At 45.1% G+C, this 19,170-nt stretch overlaps 1 protein-coding gene and 1 long non-coding RNA gene across 3 annotated transcripts in view; one reads left to right on the top strand and one right to left on the bottom strand.

Annotated features, from left to right (window-relative positions):
- Window positions 1-803: 803 nt before the first annotated feature.
- On the bottom strand, window positions 804-7,248 carry Efcab10 (EF-hand calcium binding domain 10). 2 transcript variants are annotated; one of them, NM_029152.1, is made up of 4 exons: window positions 6,875-7,219; window positions 3,630-3,794; window positions 3,438-3,525; window positions 804-880 (listed from the first exon to the last, which is right to left on the bottom strand). In NM_029152.1, exons 1-4 carry the CDS (start codon window positions 6,981-6,983, stop codon window positions 844-846), a joined length of 399 nt encoding a protein of 132 aa, NP_083428.1. In that variant the 5' UTR covers window positions 6,984-7,219; the 3' UTR covers window positions 804-843. The 2 variants fall into 2 exon arrangements, with proteins under 2 accessions (NP_083428.1, XP_030102824.1); XM_030246964.1 differs by lacking the exon at window positions 3,630-3,794 and having other exon boundaries at window positions 6,875-7,248.
- Window positions 7,249-7,312: 64 nt separating this feature from the next.
- Atxn7l1os2 (ataxin 7-like 1, opposite strand 2) overlaps window positions 7,313-19,170 on the top strand; it is a 36,518-nt gene continuing 24,660 nt past the window's right edge. The window contains exons 1-2 of the long non-coding RNA NR_131031.1: window positions 7,313-7,376; window positions 18,161-18,258. This is a non-coding gene — a long non-coding RNA (ataxin 7-like 1, opposite strand 2). The remainder of the gene's footprint in view (window positions 7,377-18,160; window positions 18,259-19,170) is intronic.

Raw genomic sequence — 19,170 nt, 5'->3', positions numbered from 1 at the left:
AGGCAACTTTACCCATGGAACTATTACCAGCCTTCCTATTTCCGATTTGTTTTTGGGTTTCTGAAACAGAATCACACTATGCAGGGTGGCCTGGAATTCACAGGGTAGACCAGGCTGACCTTGAACTCACAGAGATCCTCCTGCCTCAGTTTCCTGAGTGTGGGGCTCCATCATCCCCAACCTATTTATGGTTCTGTTTTGTCTCGCTATTTTGCCTTTTCTGCTATATTCATTTTTATTCCTTTTCTTTTTTCCCCTTTTCTTAATTATACCTAAAAGCAGACCTGCATTTAGTGTTGGTGTCGGTTTCCTGAGGAAAACCCTGGCGACATAATGAAACACAGTCCTGTGTCGATGACTAACGAATCGTCTATCAAGCCCACACACCTCGGGTCCTCTCAGCCTACTTAAAAAACAAAATAGTAAATGCACAGATAGTCAAGATGGCTGTTGGACTCTCCAAAGGTCATTATCATCCGGTGGATGGTGCAGGAGAGGCTCTCCTTTTCTTTCTTGTCTTCCTAAACAGTGTAGAAGAAGCCTGCATCTCTCGGGCCTGCATCAGTTCTGCACTGATCCTGAAAGACGCACAGCTTCTGAGCGCATCCCTGCCACTGCAGCCTTAAGTGAAGCTGGAATTTACAAACTGGCTCAGCCAAGGCTGAGATTCTGCTGAATTTCAAGGCAAGCTGGCCTAACCATGGGAAATAATGTGTCTTTGAGAAAACTGTTGTCTAACAAAGGCGACAGTTGGATGGAAGTTGTCTGATAAAATGTTGAATGAATGAAACCAGACACATGGAAACGTGGTAGGACCATTTATTATCTTGAGCTACAATGCCACTAAAACATTGACCACATTTTTTCCATCCTCTTGTTCCTAAGGAAACAAAGAACAGAAAATTTAGCTGTGAGAAGCAAAGTAATTGCATTACAAATAGAAATGCAGACATCTGAAGGCAGTGTGGGAGCAAAGGTAGGCTATGTCTGACCTCCACTGTGCTAAGCAAGGGGAGCTATTGTAGAACTACTTATGAATGTGTGTTGGTCATTGAGGTTCCTATATCTGCTTTGGGAATGCACTGTTTATATAAGGAAACCCACTGTGATCTGGGAGTGGTAGAAGACATCAATAATCCCAGCACTCTGAAGGCTGAGGCAGGAGGATCACTGAAGGTTCAAAACTTGCCTGAGCAACATAGTGAGGTCCTATCTGTCTCACCTACCCCCAACCACTGCAAAATAACAATAACAATAATAATAATAATAACAAGTTTTATAAGATGGTGGTTAAGCTGTGGCTGTTTCTAATATTCTACATTCAGGTCCTCCCATTTAAGGCATTTCTTAGTTGTATTTGTGTGTAAATTCCTGTGCACATGTGTTTGTTTATCCATGTTGGAATGTGTGTGTGTGTGTGTGTGTGTGTGCACCTGTGGAGGCCAGAGGTCAACCTTGAATATTGTTCCTCAAGATGTCCACCTTGTTTTGGAAACAGGATCTTTCACTGGGACTTTGGGCAAGTCCCAGGGTTCTTTCTGTCGCTGCCTCCCCTACACAGATATTACAAGTACACACTGTCGTGTCAGACTTTCTATGTGGGTTCTAGGGAGCAAACTCTGTTCGCATGTCAACAGCTTTACCACATTTGAAATGTAAATGAAGAAAATATCTAATAAAAATGCAAAAAAAAAAAGGATAAGATTCTAACCCCCCCCCACACACACACACACACCTTTAACGTTTCCTTGGTCTCGGGAGTTATAGGTTTTGTTTGTGTGGTACTGGAGATCAGCCTCAGAGTCTTGCTCATGCAAGGGACATGCTCCAGCAACATTCCCAACTCAGGCAATGATGCCTTGATTAATAAACCCTCAGACAGTAAGGCTTTTAAACAACTTGAGCTAAATTAGCTGGAAGATTTCTACACCTATAAAATTATACTCTAGGGTTTTTTGTTTGTTTGTTTGTTTGTTTGTTTGTTTGTTGTCTTCTGACAGGGCTATTATTCATCACTCTCAATGCTGTAACATCTCAATCAAAAATTGCCCGGCTGGGGGCTGGAGAGATGGCTCAGCTGTTAAGAGGCTGCTCTTCCAGAGGACCTGGGTTCACTGCCCAGCCGCTGTAACTTCAGTCCTATACCACCTTCTTCTGGTCTCTGCAGTCACTGCATGCATGAGGTGCACAGACAGACACACTCGGGCAAACACTCATACACAGAAAATAAAAACAAAACTCTTACAAAAAGAGTAAAGCATGCAGATAGCCTACGTTATTGATATTTACCCTGTAGAAAGTAATTTTGAGAAAACACTTTAAGATACATTCTGTTCTATTTTCTGAAGGGAGAGGGGAGGGATGGACTTGCTTTATAGTCAGGCTGGCATTGAACTCATGATCCTCCTGCCACTGCCATCCCCTACACACTAGGACTCCAATGCTTGTTACTATCTATTTAGAGTCATGTCAATCTATAATTATGATTATAATTTTTTGTGTAATGGGGTGTTGTCCGCAGGCATGTGGACATCAGATGACAACTTTGTGTCTTCAGCTCTCCTTTTCTGCCTTTATGTGAGTCTGGTTGTGAGGCTCGCACGTGCACTCACTCTGGCTTCCCACTGGTCCTCTTCTACGTTATATACGGAAGTTTTCCAGCTACTGTGTGGAATGGAGAGCTTTAGTAATTCTAGCAGACTGAGCATCCTCCCCTCATGTGTGATAATGGATCAAGTTTCTTGTTTGTTTGTTTGTTTGTTTGTTTTGTTTTAGTGTCAGAAAGAGTCTTTTTACATAGCCCTGCCTGTGCTGGAACTCACTAAGTAGATCGGGCTGTCACAAACTCACAAAGATCTACCTGCTTCTGCCTCCTGCGGGCCAGGATTAAAGGAGTGTGCTCCAGCACACCCCACTTTGTTTGGAACTTCCTCTTTAACCCTATCATCACTCCTCTCCTTCCCAGAGGGAGCTTTTTCTACCTTCAGTTGCTAGTTGCTGAAAGTTAAAGGGAATGAAATGTTTTACTCAAAAGGTAGGGGGGTGGGGGGAGGCGGAGGGAGAGTGAATAGAGATGGCTGAGTGGGTAGAGCACTTGCTGTGCAACTGTGAGGACCTGAGTTTGAATCTCCAGAACGCACGTAAAGCTGGGCACTGTAGTGTGAACATCACCCTTCTACAGCAAGCTATGAGGTGGAGATGGAGAATCCTGCAAGCCTACAGGCTGGGTAGCCTGGGGTACATAGTGCAGCAGCAAATTACAAAGAGACAAGGCAGGAGGTAAAGACTGATACCTAAGGTTGCTCTGGGCACCACACACACACACACACACACACACACACACACACACACACACTAAAGGAAGGGTAGTGGTGCTCTATATGCAGTGGTATTAATACTTCAAAATCATACCATGCAATTAAAATATTTTAACTTACATTTCATCCCTGAATGTATCCAGAGTGATTATATGTCCATCATCATTCAAAACTTCATCTGCAGTACACAGACCCAAGTTTTTTAGGGCTGCAAAAGTGAGGAAGAGAAGAAACAAAAATTTACAAACTAGGATTATTTTCAGCTAGAGAAAATGATGGCGCCACCCCAGTCGGTTTATGGGTCGCACTGACCTTCTTTATACTGCACAAATGATATGCAGCCTCTGCCGGCCATGTCCATCATCTCAAACATGGACACAGTGTTAGAGTTGTCCATAAAGTAGGGAAATGCCACGTGTGTTGCCTTGGCAACTCTCAGACGTTCCAAAAGAGAGATTAAATACTCTCTTGGTTTTTCTGCAAATTAACAGTTGAGACTTACTCATATATGAAAGTAAACTGTGCACGAGTATTAACAGTCACTTATGAGGTCGTCGCCCTGGTCTACAGGGCAGGACAGCCAGGGCTACACAGAGAACTCTGCCTTGAAAAACCAAATGTATATATACAAACATATGCACATATACAAATGTACATACATATGCATACACATACATGCATACATATACACGTGCACACACACATGCACATACAAGCATATGCATGTAAATGTATACATACATATGCACATATATACATATGTATATACATACATATATATGCACATACATATGTGCACACATACATATACACACACATGCACATACATACATATGCACACACACACACATGCACATACATACAAAGAGAAAGGCAAGTAGATGGCACTAATGGTGAAACAAGATTGGTCGAATTCTAGCAGTTAAAGTTGGGTGTTTTGCAAGCTCCCAGATGATCTAATTTGCAGAAAGGGACGGACATTACAAAGACAAAGGGGTTGGCATGATGCAGGGAAGAAGTTAACCCAGGAAACAGAAACAGTCTTAGACAAATGCTGTCTTCTGACGAGGCAGAATGTTTGTGTCTGACAAAGAAGTGGTGCTCTGGATCAACAGGCTCGTCTGTCAAACTGATTTAAAAACAGAAAATGGAGTCCACTTTCCAAACTAATGCAGCAATCACAGCAGAAGTCAGACATAAGACACCACTGCTTAGATGGCCAATGCCACCATCACTGCATTTTACGCTTTGAATATTAGGTCTCAGGCCCACTTTTTCTAACAATTTTAAAAGTTATTGGTGAGAATTAATTTTTTAAGGTTATACATTTAATAACACGTGCCCTTGCAAAAGATCCAAGTTCTGTTCCCAGAACCTACCTCAAGTGGCTCACAACAGCCTTAAACTCCAATTCCAGGGGATCTGATGACTTAGTACGGCCTCTTTAGGCCCCTGTGTTCACATGGCAAGTACTAAAGCAGACACACGCATAAATAAAAGGAAAGCAAACCTAAAGCAAAGGATAATGGACCCATCACCAACTTCAGCTGCTAGAATTTGACCAATACTATTTCACTATAGCGTTATTTACTTGCTCTTCTGTATGTATGTACGTACGTATGTATGTACATATGCATTTGTTGTTGTTTTTTAAAGACAAGGTTTCTCTGTGTAGCCCCTGCTGTCCAGGAACTCACTCTGTAGACCAGACTGGCCTCAAACTCAGAAAGCTGCCTGCCTCTGCCTTTCCAGTGCTGGGATTAAAGGTTTGTGCCACCACTGCCCGGCTTCTCTGTGTATGTTAAGGAAATCATAATGGTCATTATTTGAAGTGTATGTCTCTGTCTTAGTTACTTTTCTGATGCTATGTTAAAATACTCTGGCAAAAGTAACTTAAGGGAGGAGGGTTTATTTTGCATCACAGTATGGGAGTTAAAAATCCATCAAGGCAGTAAAAGTCCCAGAGCAGAACACAGAGAGGTGATGCTTCTGCTCAGCTTGCTTTTCTGCTTTTTATATCTCCAAGATCCTCATCCTGAGAATGCTGCAGCCTGATGGAAATGCTTCCCCCTCAGTCCAGACATAACCACAGACGTGGCCAGGGCCCCATCTCCCAGATGAGTCTAGACTTCATTACTTTGACAATGAAGAGAAAGAGAAAGAGAAAAAGGAAATATAATCTAAGCAAAATATATATGTATATTAAACACTGGCTGTTCTGAACATTAGATGTGCTAAATTTGTGTTTTAAATTTAATGGTAGGCTGGTGAGATGGCTTAGTGGGTAAGAGCACCCGACTGCTCTTCTGAAGGTCCGGAGTTCAAATCCCAGCAACCACATGGTGGCTCACAACCATCTGTAACAAGATCTGACTCCCTCTTCTGGAGTGTCTCAAGACAGCTACAGTGTACTTACATATAATAAATAAATAAATACATCTTTTTAAAAAAATGTAATGGTTAGCAGTTAAGAGCAAGGATCTGATTCAGGTCCCAGCACTCATATTGTGCCTCAGACCATGGGCAGCTCTAGTTCAGGGGATGTGACACTTATCTTCTAACCGCTTCAGGGACCAGGCACACAGGCATGCAGGCACGCCCATGATACACAGCCAGATATGCAGGCAAAACACCTATACACGTTTAAATGAATACATTTTAAAAAATACAATAAAATATTTCAAAATATTTTTCTCATCCCCTAAGTGGTTATACTGTTTTTCGGGTTTTGTTGTTGTTGTTGTTGTTATTGTTGTTTGGTTTGGTTTTTTGTTTGTTTTGTTTTTCTGCGTTGGAATGGTATTTCTGCTTCCTTTCCAGAGAAGTAAATGAACATTTTGTAATTTTGGAGACTTATCATGAAGGCCGGCAGGCTCAATTCACCCTGGGAGGATGCAATCTTGTCATCATCTCAAATGTAACGTCTTACCATGCACCAATAACAATTATGGAATAACCCAAACTTTGAAGGAGTCTAATCTATAAAAATGCCAGGAAAAAACCCTAGCTCCCCAGGAGGATCCTGGCAGCTCACACTAACCATTGTTTATCTCCCTTAATAAATCAGAGACTCCTTAGAATTGAATTGAAAAGATCTATTGCTTGCCTGGCCAAGGCTGATATAGCTATAATTTATGTGAACCCCCCTCCCGCCCCCCGTCCCCGGTGTTCGCTCTGTCCCCATTAGATCTGTACTATTATCTCCATTTTCCCATGGAAGAGACAGACATTCAGCCTTGCTTCAAGCACTCATAACTATAAGGGGTGGACCTGGAGCTAGGCAGTCCCCAGACTCTGCCACTCGCAGACTCTGCCAGCCTCCCTACCATTCCTTGCGGCACCAAGAGGACATTTATCACGTTTGACTCAGAGCTGGGGATATGCGTGGAGGGTGAGGGGCTCATAGAGCCTTCGAACTCCGGCAGGGCTCCTCCACTCGTGGGGAAGCAGGGAATGGAGCGAGTGAAGAGGGCTGGCTATAGGGAGGGAAGCGGCGTGCTGGTGACCCTTTGATGGGGGAGAGAGAGTCAGAAAGCCAATGGAGACAAGACCCTTACTTGGTCGGGCAAAGAGGAGGAAGCTAGTAAGTTGATTCAGCAATTCCATGATCCGATGTCTTTCTAAATACAGCTTGGCCTGAAGCTCCCGGTCAGCCACAGGCTCCATGTTTCCTAGCTGAGCCGTTGCTAGGCGACCAGGCAGCCTCCAGGGGGCCCAACTCCGCCCCTTTCGTGCTCATTCACGTGAAACACCTCACCTTCCCCAGCCCCACTCCTCTTCCCTCCCAGGTACCAGGACAACCCCCTTCCACACCCCTGAGGAAGAAGCAGGGGTGTGGCGGGCAGTCTGTGACACCAGCTTGTGATGCAGTTGCCAACACAGAGGCTGAGCTTGTTTGGTCCGGGTTCCTGCTTCCTGTACTTGTTTGTTCCAGAATGAGGTTTTAATGATGGGAACCTAGGATTTATCAATGAGAAAAGAACGTTAGCAGTTCTAAGAATCCTAAATAGCATTTTCTGGGTGAGCAGCCCTCAGGGTTGCCCTGGCAGGAGGTCTCAGGTATGGATATTGAGCTTGGGTGTTTTCTGCTGAACTACACTCGGTAATGATTCTCCACTTTCAACTCTTTTAACACATTTCCTGTGCAACCCTGTATAAAATAGATATATAATTTAAAGAAAGTTCTTTGAAGTCAGGTGCAATGATGCATGCCTGTCTATAGTACCAGCACTTGGGGGTGGAAGATTAAGGGTTCAATGGCATCCTTGGCTACAAACAGAAGTGAAGAACATCCTGGGATATATAGCCCTGTCTCAGAAAACCAAAACAAACTAAATCAAAGCAAAACGTTTTGCTTTGTAAACATCATTAACAATAAAAGCAAATTTGTGTACCAATGTGCACGTAGGTGCTTGCTTATTTTAAGGAATTAAACGCCAGCTGAATACTTGATACTGCAAAGCACAGAGCATCTTCAACGTTTTTTCAAAGTTGGCTGGTATTTTGAGTTTATAATTGTCAAGGCCAAAAACGCTACATAACAGAAATACATAATACAAATTGGCTGATGTATATTTAGGGACAGGCCAGTAATTCTTGGAAATTATCTTTTCCCCAAGTCAAAAACATACTTTAATGATTTTATTTTATTCTTCTTATGCCATTCACGGCAACAAACCAAACATCTGCGACTAGGTCATAGCTCAATGGTATAGCACTTGACTAGAATATCCAGACTGGAGGTTAGATCTCCCGCTTTGCCATAACAATACTCCCAAAATCTAAATGAACAAGAAAAAAAAGACCCTATTTAAAATGGCCAGAGGGGCATAGATGAGTTCAGTGTGAGGGAGGCTCTAGATTTAATCCCGGCAACCTCAAACAAAACATTAACTCATAAATTATAGCAGGATATAAATATGAACACCTGTAATCCCAGGATGAGGAGGGAGGGCAGAGGCAGTTCAGTAAAATAAATTAATGAACAAATTAATCCTTTGAATACAGTCTAATACACAGATTTCATGCATGCTGATGAATGACAGTGGGAAAATATTAAAAGTATTTGTTTTCTGTAATTAAGCCATTATATGTCTATACAAGAAAAATTTGCATATACAGCAAAAACAGTGCAGTTCGTTACATGCAATAGGCTCAAGGCTGGGCTTAGACAGTAAGTGTCTTTAAGACTACCTGGTGGCCCTCTTCACCTGACATTTCCTTAGGCCCAACCAGGCTATTGCGCCCCTTCCTGCCCTCCTTTCCTGTCTTTCCTTAGAACTACCTGTAATCGCACAGCTCCTCTAGACCCTCTTGGCTTTGGCAACCCCATTCCCCACCCCTTTCCTCTGGAACACACACACATGAGGTTGGGGTGGGGAGGGGAAGGGGGAGAGGGGGAGAGGGAGGGGGAGGAGGAGGAGGGAGAGAGAGAGAGAGAGAGAGAGAGAGAGAGAGAGAGAGAGAACTCAGTTTTTATCTTTACCTTCTGGTATCTACAAAAGTCCTGGTATCAGTCTCTCCTCCAGCTTAGCCAGGCTGAGCCCCAGAGCCCTGTAGAGTGCGGTGCTAACCCACTGAATGGCTTGGTCCTCTTCTAGTCCTCCCTGAGTCCTGGGAACGCAGGGGACTACAAGCCATGTGGGTCTCCTCATTCTCATGGATCATCAGCTGACTCAATGCTCAAGGTCAATAGGAGCAGAAACACTGAGCAGGGGGTTGAGAAGCCCTGTGAGCACGACAGTGAATGCCCACACAGGGACTGCTGGTCAGTAGACAGATCAACTTTGCTTATGGTGAATGAAGGCTTATAAGGTTTTTGGGGACTGAGGGTAAGGGCATCCAGGATGGGCAAAGGTCACGGGCTGGGGACTTAGGGTACCTGGCATACCTCATTAGCATGGGGAAGCATTTCAAGAATCTCAGGGGCTAACTGAACAGGTTTTGTTCAGAGAAAGGAAATTGATAAACTAGGAACAAATAGAGACTGTGTGACAGTCCTCAAGTAGAGATGATTTTGGGGGCTTAGAATTCCCGGGACAAGGCAAGAGAAGGAGGAACCCTGTTAACATGGGTAGTCCTCCACTACATGCCAGGCCCCAAAAGGTTATCTAGTCAACGGTAGATTTCTACCTAATTAGCAGTTTTCCCCCAAGGCTGTAGGTGACATTTTCCTTCCCTTCTCCCATCCATAAAAACCATATTTTCATATCCTTGTTCCCTTTGGGATGCCTCTTCGGAGATGCCCAGCCTCTTCACCTGGCATCTGATCAGAAGGGCCATAACTTTATTCACTTTTGCAATAGAATTTGGCCTCACTACCCCTTAGATTATCAAACCAAAAGGCTGCCTAGTGGCACCCTGGATCCCCATATTATTTGGGAATTTTACAATACTGCCACTGATCTGGAAGTAGAAAGAGATTTCTGGTTCCCCATTTCTCTTTTCTCCACTCCAAGCCCTGTTTGGGTTTTTTTTTGGGGGGGGAGGGGGTAGGTGGTAGGGCCCTGGTCTCCCTGCCCCACCCCCACCTTGCTCCCACATGTTGTAAATATCCCATCTTTTAAGTTAAAGTTGATGGATCTATAAGTTTGTTGTAAAGTGAGAGCGAGGCCTGACATAGCAGGAGAAGGAAGAAGCAAAGGAGTAGGCCCAGACGCAGTTGGTACACACACCCACATGGCTGACGTGTGTCTCAGCCCCCTCCTGCAGCATCCTCTGTCCATATCCCCACCTTAAAATTTTCCTATTTCTACGCCTTCTTTGTTCTTAGTTTATTGGATTCAGTTTTGTGGGGACTCAGGCTTCTTTTAACTATGAGTGGCATTAGACTGCTGTCTTGTGGTGTCCCACTTATAATTAAAAGCTGGCTCTGGAGTTGGGAGATGGCTCTCCCTTCTCTAGACCCATGCATGTTTGCTTAAAGGTTTCCTTCAAAATACGATATGGCTTGCCCCATATCAGGCAAGCCACCTGACTGTGTGACAGAGAAAGGAGAGCAAAAAAAAAAAAAGGACAGACTCTTCCTAATGGAGACTATTGTGACTCATCTCATACTCTTTTCGTTTTGATTTAAGTCTCTAAAACTCTTGCTCAAGATTTGTGGGTCTGTTGTGTGAACTTTCTGTGCCTCAAGATTCGCAAACACATTGGGTATGATTTAAACCTAGTATATCTGTTAACTTAAAACACATAACACCAGGGTTGATAGTTTAAATTGTATATATAGGATACCTTTAAGGAAACACAAGGCTGGCTGCCATCTGAGCTGCTGTATCCCCATCTGGATGGAGGCTACCATGTGGCCAACAGCCATCTTTGCTAGAGTTGGAAAGCAAGGACTTTGCCAGGTGACCTCACTCCCACTTGATTAAAGGCGACCACAGGGCACAAGCCAGCCAAGGAAAAACAACTCCTCCTTGGCTTGAGGCCCAAACCAGATGACTCCTCCCCTACCATGCTTCCTTTCCATCATGCTTGCAAGCCTTCCCTTGTTGGCCTCAGAAGAGGTCCACAGCCTCGTCTCACCCTCTCTCTTTAGTCTCCCTTTCTCACTTCTCAGTGATAGGCTACTAAGATCAACCCTCTTGGGTGCCCACTTTAGCCCACTGGCAGCCCTTAGTCCTCTGCTACTTTCTCCTGTTCCACCATGGAAACTCCTTTGTCTCCCCCTACAGGGCCCAAACCTGCCACAGTTCTTCCCTTGCAGAAAGTTGCTAGGGTGGTTTGTGTCAAAGTACACATCCTCCTCTCATTAGGTGAACTCTCTCAAACAGAAAATATTTGGGTCCTGCACTGCAAATTCTTCCACACTTACAAAGGATCATGGTATATCATCCATCCTTACAATGCCTTCTTCCATGATGTCTATATGATTCTCACCAATAATCTCTTCCCAGGGAGCACAGCTGAGTCTGGGACGTGGCTAAGACGCATGCAGACAAAATCCACCAAACTAACACCACCCATCCAGGACTAAGTCAGTCCCCTCGTGGAATTACAACATCCCAGGGGCCATCCTTGCTAGGGACCAATTTATGTCACCTGCCTTCTGACTTGTCTCTATAAGGCCACCCTTAAAGTGGTAAATTATGAAAAATTTACCTCTAGAGGTCATTCAGGACAAACATGAAAACCCATCTCAGTTCCTAGACCACCTTACAAAGGCTCTCTTACAATACACCAATCTGAATCTTGAGACCCCAGATGGAAAACAACTCCTTATGACCTACTTTTTCTTCCAGAATTTTCCTGATGTTAGGGCCAAACATAAACATCTAGAAAATGGACCCCTGACTCCACAGACGGGAGTCTTAGCTGTGGCCTTCAAGGTGTACCATAGGAGAGATGAAAAAAGAGTAAAAACAAAAATACCTGATGCTGGCTAAGGCCTCTCAGCTGGACATGGCAACTACCCAGGATTCCTAGGGAGACCTGGGTCCCTCTCACGAGCCACAATGCACTCTCCTTTTACATCCAACATCTTCATTACCATCCCCAAATAGTCAACAAATTTTATTCTGTCTCCAGCAGATCTTTAACCCTAATGGCCAGGCTTTGTCTCACTATTAAAACTTCCTTACAGCCTACCTCTGAGAAGCTATCCTTTTTAAACAATTAGCTGCTCTAAGTCAAATATTACTACCACCCCTTATCTCTCCCACGACTCTCTCTTCATATCAAAGACTGCTGTAACTCTCCAGGAACACACCGCTTTGTGGGCACACTGGATTCCACAGATTGCAATAATACCTTCCCCCTTAGTGCTACCACCCAGTCCCTATGCCCAAGCATTCACGAGGTCTGGATTCTCTGTAGCACTCAAGTTTATTACCGCCACCCACTGGGTGGTCTGGGACTTGTACCCTGGTCTTCTTTTTTCTGAAACCAGGGGTGGTACCTAAGGGAGGACCCCTGATAGTTCTCATCACAGGGTGTGTAGCACCATGGGCGTGCATCTCCCTGCCGTGCAAGTGGGAGAACCCCAGTTCAGTACCCAGAACCCATGTAAAACAAAATAAAAAAATCCCTGCCTGCAGAGGGTTGTTGGTTTTGTAATCCTGGGGTTGAGTGAGACAGGCTCAAAGGCCTGCCAGCCTAGCTCCCTTGGTGAGTTCCATGCCCCCTGAGCGATCTCCTCTCGAAAACCAAGATGAAACAGGTTGGGAAGTTAGCTCCACAGTTAAGTGAGCTCGGTGCTCTTGCAGAGAAACTGGGTTTATTTCTAGCGCCCACACTGAGTGGGTTTGGATTATAACTGGCCGTAACTCCAATTGCTCATTCTCTATGTTCTATGTTGTGATGCACATGAACTTGCAGACGCGCACATGCACATAAATAAAAAAAAAAAAAAACCTTAAAACTCATTCAGAAAGATAAGGAGCAGTCCTAATGGAGGAAGAAAGGACTGTGTGGGTTTCCAGATGCAGTGGTTTCAGCTCACCATTACAACTGAGGACATCTGCCTTCTTGTAAACATTATTAATTAACTCTCTTGGAGTTACCTGGCTCTGAAGGAAATACCTCTGCTCTTTGTCCTACGGAACTTATAATATTGCAACAGGAGCCTGCTGATCTCTTCCCCAGTTGTTATTTTCTGCTCCAGCAACTCTCTGTGACTTTCTCCACAGTGGTCAAAGCTGTCAGTCTAGATAGAGGACTCCTCTCTGAGGCTCTGAGCGGCTCAGTGTCTGGTTTCTGAAGCCTGCCTGGAAATCGTGCTCAAGGGAAGTGTCCAGACGCCACCTAGTGGAAAGAGCTATCACTGCCCTCACTTCCCGGGCCAAACCTCAGAGCACTTCTTCTTGGATTGTCTTCCAGACCTCCCTCTGCTTCCTATTATTCCTAATCCAGTTAGTGCTTTGAAAGAGAGACTCTGGGTAGAAGGCATGCAGGGCTGCTACTGGGAACTGCTGATACTAGGTCAGGAGTGTTGATTAGAACTATAATCCTAGCACTTGGGAGAAAGAAACATGGCCAGCCTAGAGCAGTGACTGTTTGACAAAACAAGGCTATATATTTTAAAAAGTGTACAGATTTCGATGTATGTGAATCGTTGGTGAAATCAACACAGCACAATAATGAACATGCCAGTCTCTGCCCCTGCCCATCCCACAGCAACCCCTGACCTACTTACTTACCACTTGTGCTTGAAGAATTGCTTCCACTTGGTAAAACTTTATGTAAGTGGAGCCATAGAGCGGTGTGAGGGTGGCTGGCTCTTTCCACTCAACATGCTCATGTATGTTTGAGACTTGTCACATGTCTCAGTGGTTCATCCTCTCTATTGCTGAGTAGGACTCCATTGTGCTAATATGACAGAATTTCATTTATCTGTTGATGGGCATTTGTGTTGTCTCCCTTGGGGTTGTTACAAATAAAGTTACTACGAATGTTCCCTCATGGATCTCTCTGTGGATATATCACTCAATATTTGAGGAGTAAATACTTAGGAATAGAACAAGAGGCAGCTTGGGGCATGTGATGTGGTCCCCATCTCCAAAGACAAAGGATGCTGGAGAGATGGCTCGTAGCTAAGGATGTGTACTGCTTTTGCCAAGGATCCAAGTTTGATTCCTACCACCGCATTAAGTGGCTTAAAGCTCCAGCTCCAAGGGGATCGGATATGTCTATGTCTGGACGCCTCAAGTTCCTAAACTCACTTGCACACATGCACATATGCACATATGCACACACTCACTCTAGATTTAAAAAGAGAGAAAGGAAAGACATGGGGGGAGAGAAGGAGAGAGAGAGAACCTAACTCCTTTGGAAGATGAAGGTACCAATCTATAACTGCAGCACTAGGTATGTGGAAGCAGAAGGACCAGGCTGTGGATATTCTTTGGCTACATGGTGATTTCAAGGCTAGCCTGGGCTACATGAGATCCTATCTCAAAAAATAGGATAGAATGCTAGAACAAAAAATTAAAAAGATTTGCATGCTTAATCTGAAGGTATTAAATGCTTTCGCATGTTTTGATTGGATAGCCAGGACAGACTTGCCCACTGGTGAGCCACATGTGCGTGCAGTGAAAGGCAAGGTCATATGGGTTAGAAGTCCTCAAGAACCTGGGAATGCTGTGAGTCTCCACCCATAACACAGTGAGTCATCTGGGGAGACTTCTCTAAACATCCCTGTCCTTTCCCCTCCAGCAGTCTGGCAATATGGCCAGGGGGTCAAGCATCCAGAGCTGTCCCAGGCAGCTTGGTTTATTATTCCCTAGAGGAGTCTAGAGCTGAGTGACCCTCCTTTCTGATTGTTTTCAGAACCCCTAGTTGCTAAACTGCAGAATATCCCAGGTAATCCGGAGCACTCTTCACTTATGTGCTCCACTCACCCGGAGCATGGGCCGTGGCTCCAGGGAGACTGGTCAGTCTGATTGACTGGCAACTTAAGAGCTACATCTCAGGGTTACTGCTGTGTGTGGAGGGAGGGGCTAGATGACAAGGAAAGTGCGGACACAGAATTGGTCAGAATGGACTGTGGGGTCCCTTCTGTTTTTTATTTCAATCAGGAACAAATGAGAGATGCCTCAGCTTGGAGTTTGGGTTATTAAAAAGTAGGGTTTGGTTATTAAACTTGTATGCAAGACCTCTGTATGCATGACCCCAAGGTAGTTTTGTCAGACTTCTGTAGGGGAAACGTAGAGTTTGGTTATTAAAAGGTAGGTAGGGGCTGGAGAAATGGCTCAGCAATTGAGAATGTTTGTTACTCTTGCAGGGGATCCGAGTTTGATTCCCAGGACCATGGTGGCTCACATCACTTTCAGCTCCCGTTCCAGGAGATCCAGCACCCTCTTCTGGCCTCTGCCAGCATCTGGCACACACAGTGCACTTGCATGCAGGACAAACACTCATACACACAAAACAAAAACTAATGCATCTGTTTAAACGTATAAAGGGGTCTTTGGGATGTATCTCAGTGGTAGAGCGTTTGCCCCAAAGCCCTAGGAAAGAAAAAGAAGTCTCACGGCCATCCTCCTAGCCTGCTCTCTCTGCTTCCTGAGTTCTGGGGTTATGGATACGTGACACCAAACTTGGCACAAGATCAGTAAGTACTAGTTTGCTCTGATCACCACCTCCAATGCTGTCATCTCAGGGAATCCCTGTCCTTGATTCCAAAGCACAGATATGGCTCTCAGGACCAAAATGTTCCTGTCCAAAGGAAGAACAGGGACAAAAATGGAGCAGAGACAGCCGGGGACTGCCCCACCTGAGGTTCCATCCTGTCTGCAGACACCAAACCCGACACTGTTGCTGTGGTCAAGAGGCACTTGCTGACAGGAACCTGGTGTGGCAGTTCCTTGGGAGGTTCAGCTAGAAACCGACCAATGCAGATGTGGATGCTTGGAGCCAACCATCAGACTGCGCTCAGGGACCTCAGTGGGGGAACTGGCAGAAGGACTGGAGGGACACAGGGGCATTGCAACCCCATAGGAAGAACAACATGGGCTGACCTGACCACCCAGTGCTCCCACGGACGAGACTACCAACCAAGGAGTGTACCTGGAGGGACCCATGGCTCCAGCTGCATATGTAGCAGAAGATGGCCTTGTCTGACATTAAGGGAGGGGAGAACCTTGATCCTGTGGAGGTTTGATGCCCCAGAGTAGGGAGATGTTGGAGTGGTGGGGTGGGAGGCAGTGGGTGTGTGGGGGAGCACTCTCATATAGGCAAAGGGAAAGGAGGAGAAGTTGGATGTGGGATGGTGTGTGTGTGTGTGTGTGTGTGTGTGTGTGTGTGTGTGTGTGTAGGGGTAACTGGGAAATGGGATGTCATTTGAGATGTAAACAAATGGAATGATTAATTTTTTAAAAAAGTACAGATGTGGTGTGGTATGGTATGGTATGGTATGGTATGGTATGGTATGGTATGGTATGGTATGGTATGGTATGACTCCTGCTCTGGGGGCAGCTGAAAGTCTTTATCCTCCGGGGAGATGCAGATGGCACACCAGAAAGGAGTGTTTTCTTGTGGCTGGGACAGTGGTCAGATGGCATACAATCTTTCTGCCCTTGCTAAGACTGAGAATACATTGCCCACAATACTACTGAGGCATTGGCATTGGACTTCTGCTGCACGGGGGAGTTGTGAGCTTTTGAGGGCTATCTTGCAACTCAGTTCTCCCAGATGTTATCTTTCAGTGGGAGACCAGGTTAGGCTGCAGTGAAACTTTGAGAACTGACCCCAGAATGGGATTGCCTTTGCAAGAAAGACACACACACACACACACACACACACACACACACACACACACACTGAGGGGAGTCTCACATAGGCCAGGTGGTCCTTTAATTCATTAAGTAGTTGAGGCTAACTTGGAACTTCTGAACCTCCTGTCTCCACCTCCCAGTGCCCGGAGTCCAGCCATGCTCTGCTGTGCTCAGTTTACTCTATGCTGGGACTGGAACCTAGGACCTCTTTTGTGTTAGCGCAAGGTATAGTCTGGGCGGCCTTGAATTCATGATCTCCCTGCCTCATCTTCGATGCTTAACCTATGGGTGAGAGACATCAACCCGACTCCATGATGAAAAGCTCCTTTCTCTTCTAGTGCCCCCTTAGTTGTCTCTGTCTCTCCGGCATGTGTGCTGCTTTGGCTAGAGTAGGCAGTACATGTACTACAGTGGACTGAAGCCTTAGACAGGTCCACCGAGTCTCTCTTCAGCTGGGTTAGGTGAGGTAGCTCTGCCTCTGGATGTTGGTCCACGGGCGCATTGACAAAGCAAATGCTTTTCTCCTTGCTTCCAATGCTTCACATTTATTTACACACCATTAACTCTTTTATTTTTTAATTCAGGTCTTTATTGGTCACCAGCTGTGTAACTGACATTACTTAGCAACTGAGCAGCACTGAGCAGGATGGCCCAGGTCTTGCCTTTTGAGAATACTAATGACAAATTTGGAGTTCAAGTTACGATGGGATAAATGTGGGTTTTTTTTTGGTTGGTTGGTTGGTTGGTTTGGTTTGGTTTTTTTGGTTTGTTTGTTTTTTCTTTCTTTTTTTTTTTTTTTAATAAAAAAGTCAATGGAACACACGCTAATCCCACCAATTTCACACTCTTCACAATGCCACTGGAAAGCTTTCTTGGAAGGAAGATCACATTTAAAGCAATCTGACACATTCTGTGAATGCGTGCGCATGTGTGTGTGTGGTTCATGTGATTGCAAGTACAAATGCATACACATCCAGAGGCTATATACCTTTTAAATTACTATTACATGTGTTTGTATGCATGTATGCATGTCATGCCACAGCACACAGTGGAGGTCAGAGGACAGCTTCATCTGGTAGGTCCTGGGTACTGAACTCGGGTCATTGGATTTGGTAGCACAAGCCTTTATCTGATGCATCATCTAACCAGGCCCCTTTAGTTTCTTTCGTTTCTTTTATCTTCTTCTTCTTCTTCTTTTTTTTTTTTTTTTTTGGAATGGTGTTAATCAAACCAAGGCCCATGTACATGCTCCTTAGACACCTGCCACTGAGCCCTCTCCAGGCATTCTGTCCTGGGAATCAGAAAGGTAAGCTCAGCCAGTGCCCCAGCCCTCTGTACTGGAGAGGGGACCCATGTCCTTGTATAGTGTATGCCACTCCGATGTTCTATTCCTGAACCGTACAGCTAGCTCAAATGCCTGTATATGTCATCATGATGCAGGCATATGGATATTATGCTTATCTAAATCACAGTAAATACAAATCAATGCATGTTCATTGTAACAAACGAATGTTGTTTACTTATTTGAGAACTTAAAGATAGGGTCTCAAGAGGCTCAGGCTTGCATCAAACTTACAATGCAGTCAAAGAGGATCTTGAACTCCTAACGTGCCTGCTTCTGCCTCCTAGGTGCTGGGATTCCGATGCGCATCCAGCACAGACTACAGAAGAGTTTCTAACGGAAAGAGGCCATCCTGTGTTGCCCTGCCCTTCACCTCCAACCCAAGGTAACTCTCTCTGCTGGGCCTGTATTAAATCTCTCAGGGTTCCATTTCACTTTTCCAAAGACTAACCTGAAGTGGAAATTTCTGCTTTAAGCCAACACTGATAGCAGCATATGGGAGATGAACTGAAGTGTGTGTGTGTTGAGGGGCGGGGGACAGAGGGCAGGGGCTGTGCAGGTCTAAGCATCTCATAGATGACTTTCAACTCTCTGTTAAAATTTCAAAGCAACTTTTTCACCCCCTCCTGTGTTGCACCTACCAACTCAGGGAGACTTTTGGGGTGGGGGTGGGGGTGGGGGTGGGCATCTGGCCAGGATTCTCCTCTAAACACACTATAGCTTTCTTCTTCCTGTTACAAGTTACCACTCCAAAGCTGCTGTCTACTTTTCTGTGTGTGTGTGTGTGTGTGTGTGTGTGTGTGTGTGTGTCTGTCTGTCTGTCTGTCTGTCGTCTCCCTCTCCCTCTCCCTATCCCCCGCGCTGTGTATGTCTGTGTGTGTCTCTGTCTCTGTCTCTCTCCCTCTCCCATTCTCTCTCTCTCTCTCTTCCCCCTCTGTGTGTGTGTGTGTGTGTGTGTGTGTGTGTGTGTGCGCGTGCGCGCATACACCTGTGTGTGCCTGTGTGTCTGAGTGTGTGGTGTAAAATTTTAAATTTAGGAGTGCCCAGACAAATGAAGATACCTTAAGTCTATAACACGATAAATATTTCACAAATGAATAGATCCATTTAACAAGCACTCAGGTCAAGCTACAGCGCATCTTCCAGCTCTCTAGAGATCTCCCCTGCACGCCCCCAAAGGTAACAGCTATCCTACCAGTTGGTGTGTTTGCATGCATGGCCTTAATCCACCAAGGTTACTTTGAATGCCAATCCATTAATTAAAATGTTAAACAATGCTGGGCTCAGCATGGGCCTG

Source organism: Mus musculus, chromosome 12, assembly GCF_000001635.26.
Source record: "Mus musculus strain C57BL/6J chromosome 12, GRCm38.p6 C57BL/6J".
Taxonomy (NCBI): Eukaryota; Metazoa; Chordata; class Mammalia; order Rodentia; family Muridae; genus Mus; species Mus musculus.
Note: the sequence above shows the minus strand (reverse complement) of the source record. Positions and strands in the feature narration are given on the sequence as shown.

Coding starts and splice junctions, on each gene's coding strand:
- Efcab10 (NM_029152.1), bottom strand. CDS start 6,983: ATGGAGCCTGTGGCTGACCGGGAGCTTCAGGCCAAGCTGTATTTAGAA. Junction 3,526..3,629: donor ATTTGTGCAGTATAAAGAAG/GTCAGTGCGACC, acceptor TCACTTTTGCAG/CCCTAAAAAACTTGGGTCTG. Junction 881..3,437: donor GATACATTCAGGGATGAAAT/GTAAGTTAAAAT, acceptor TTGTTTCCTTAG/GAACAAGAGGATGGAAAAAA.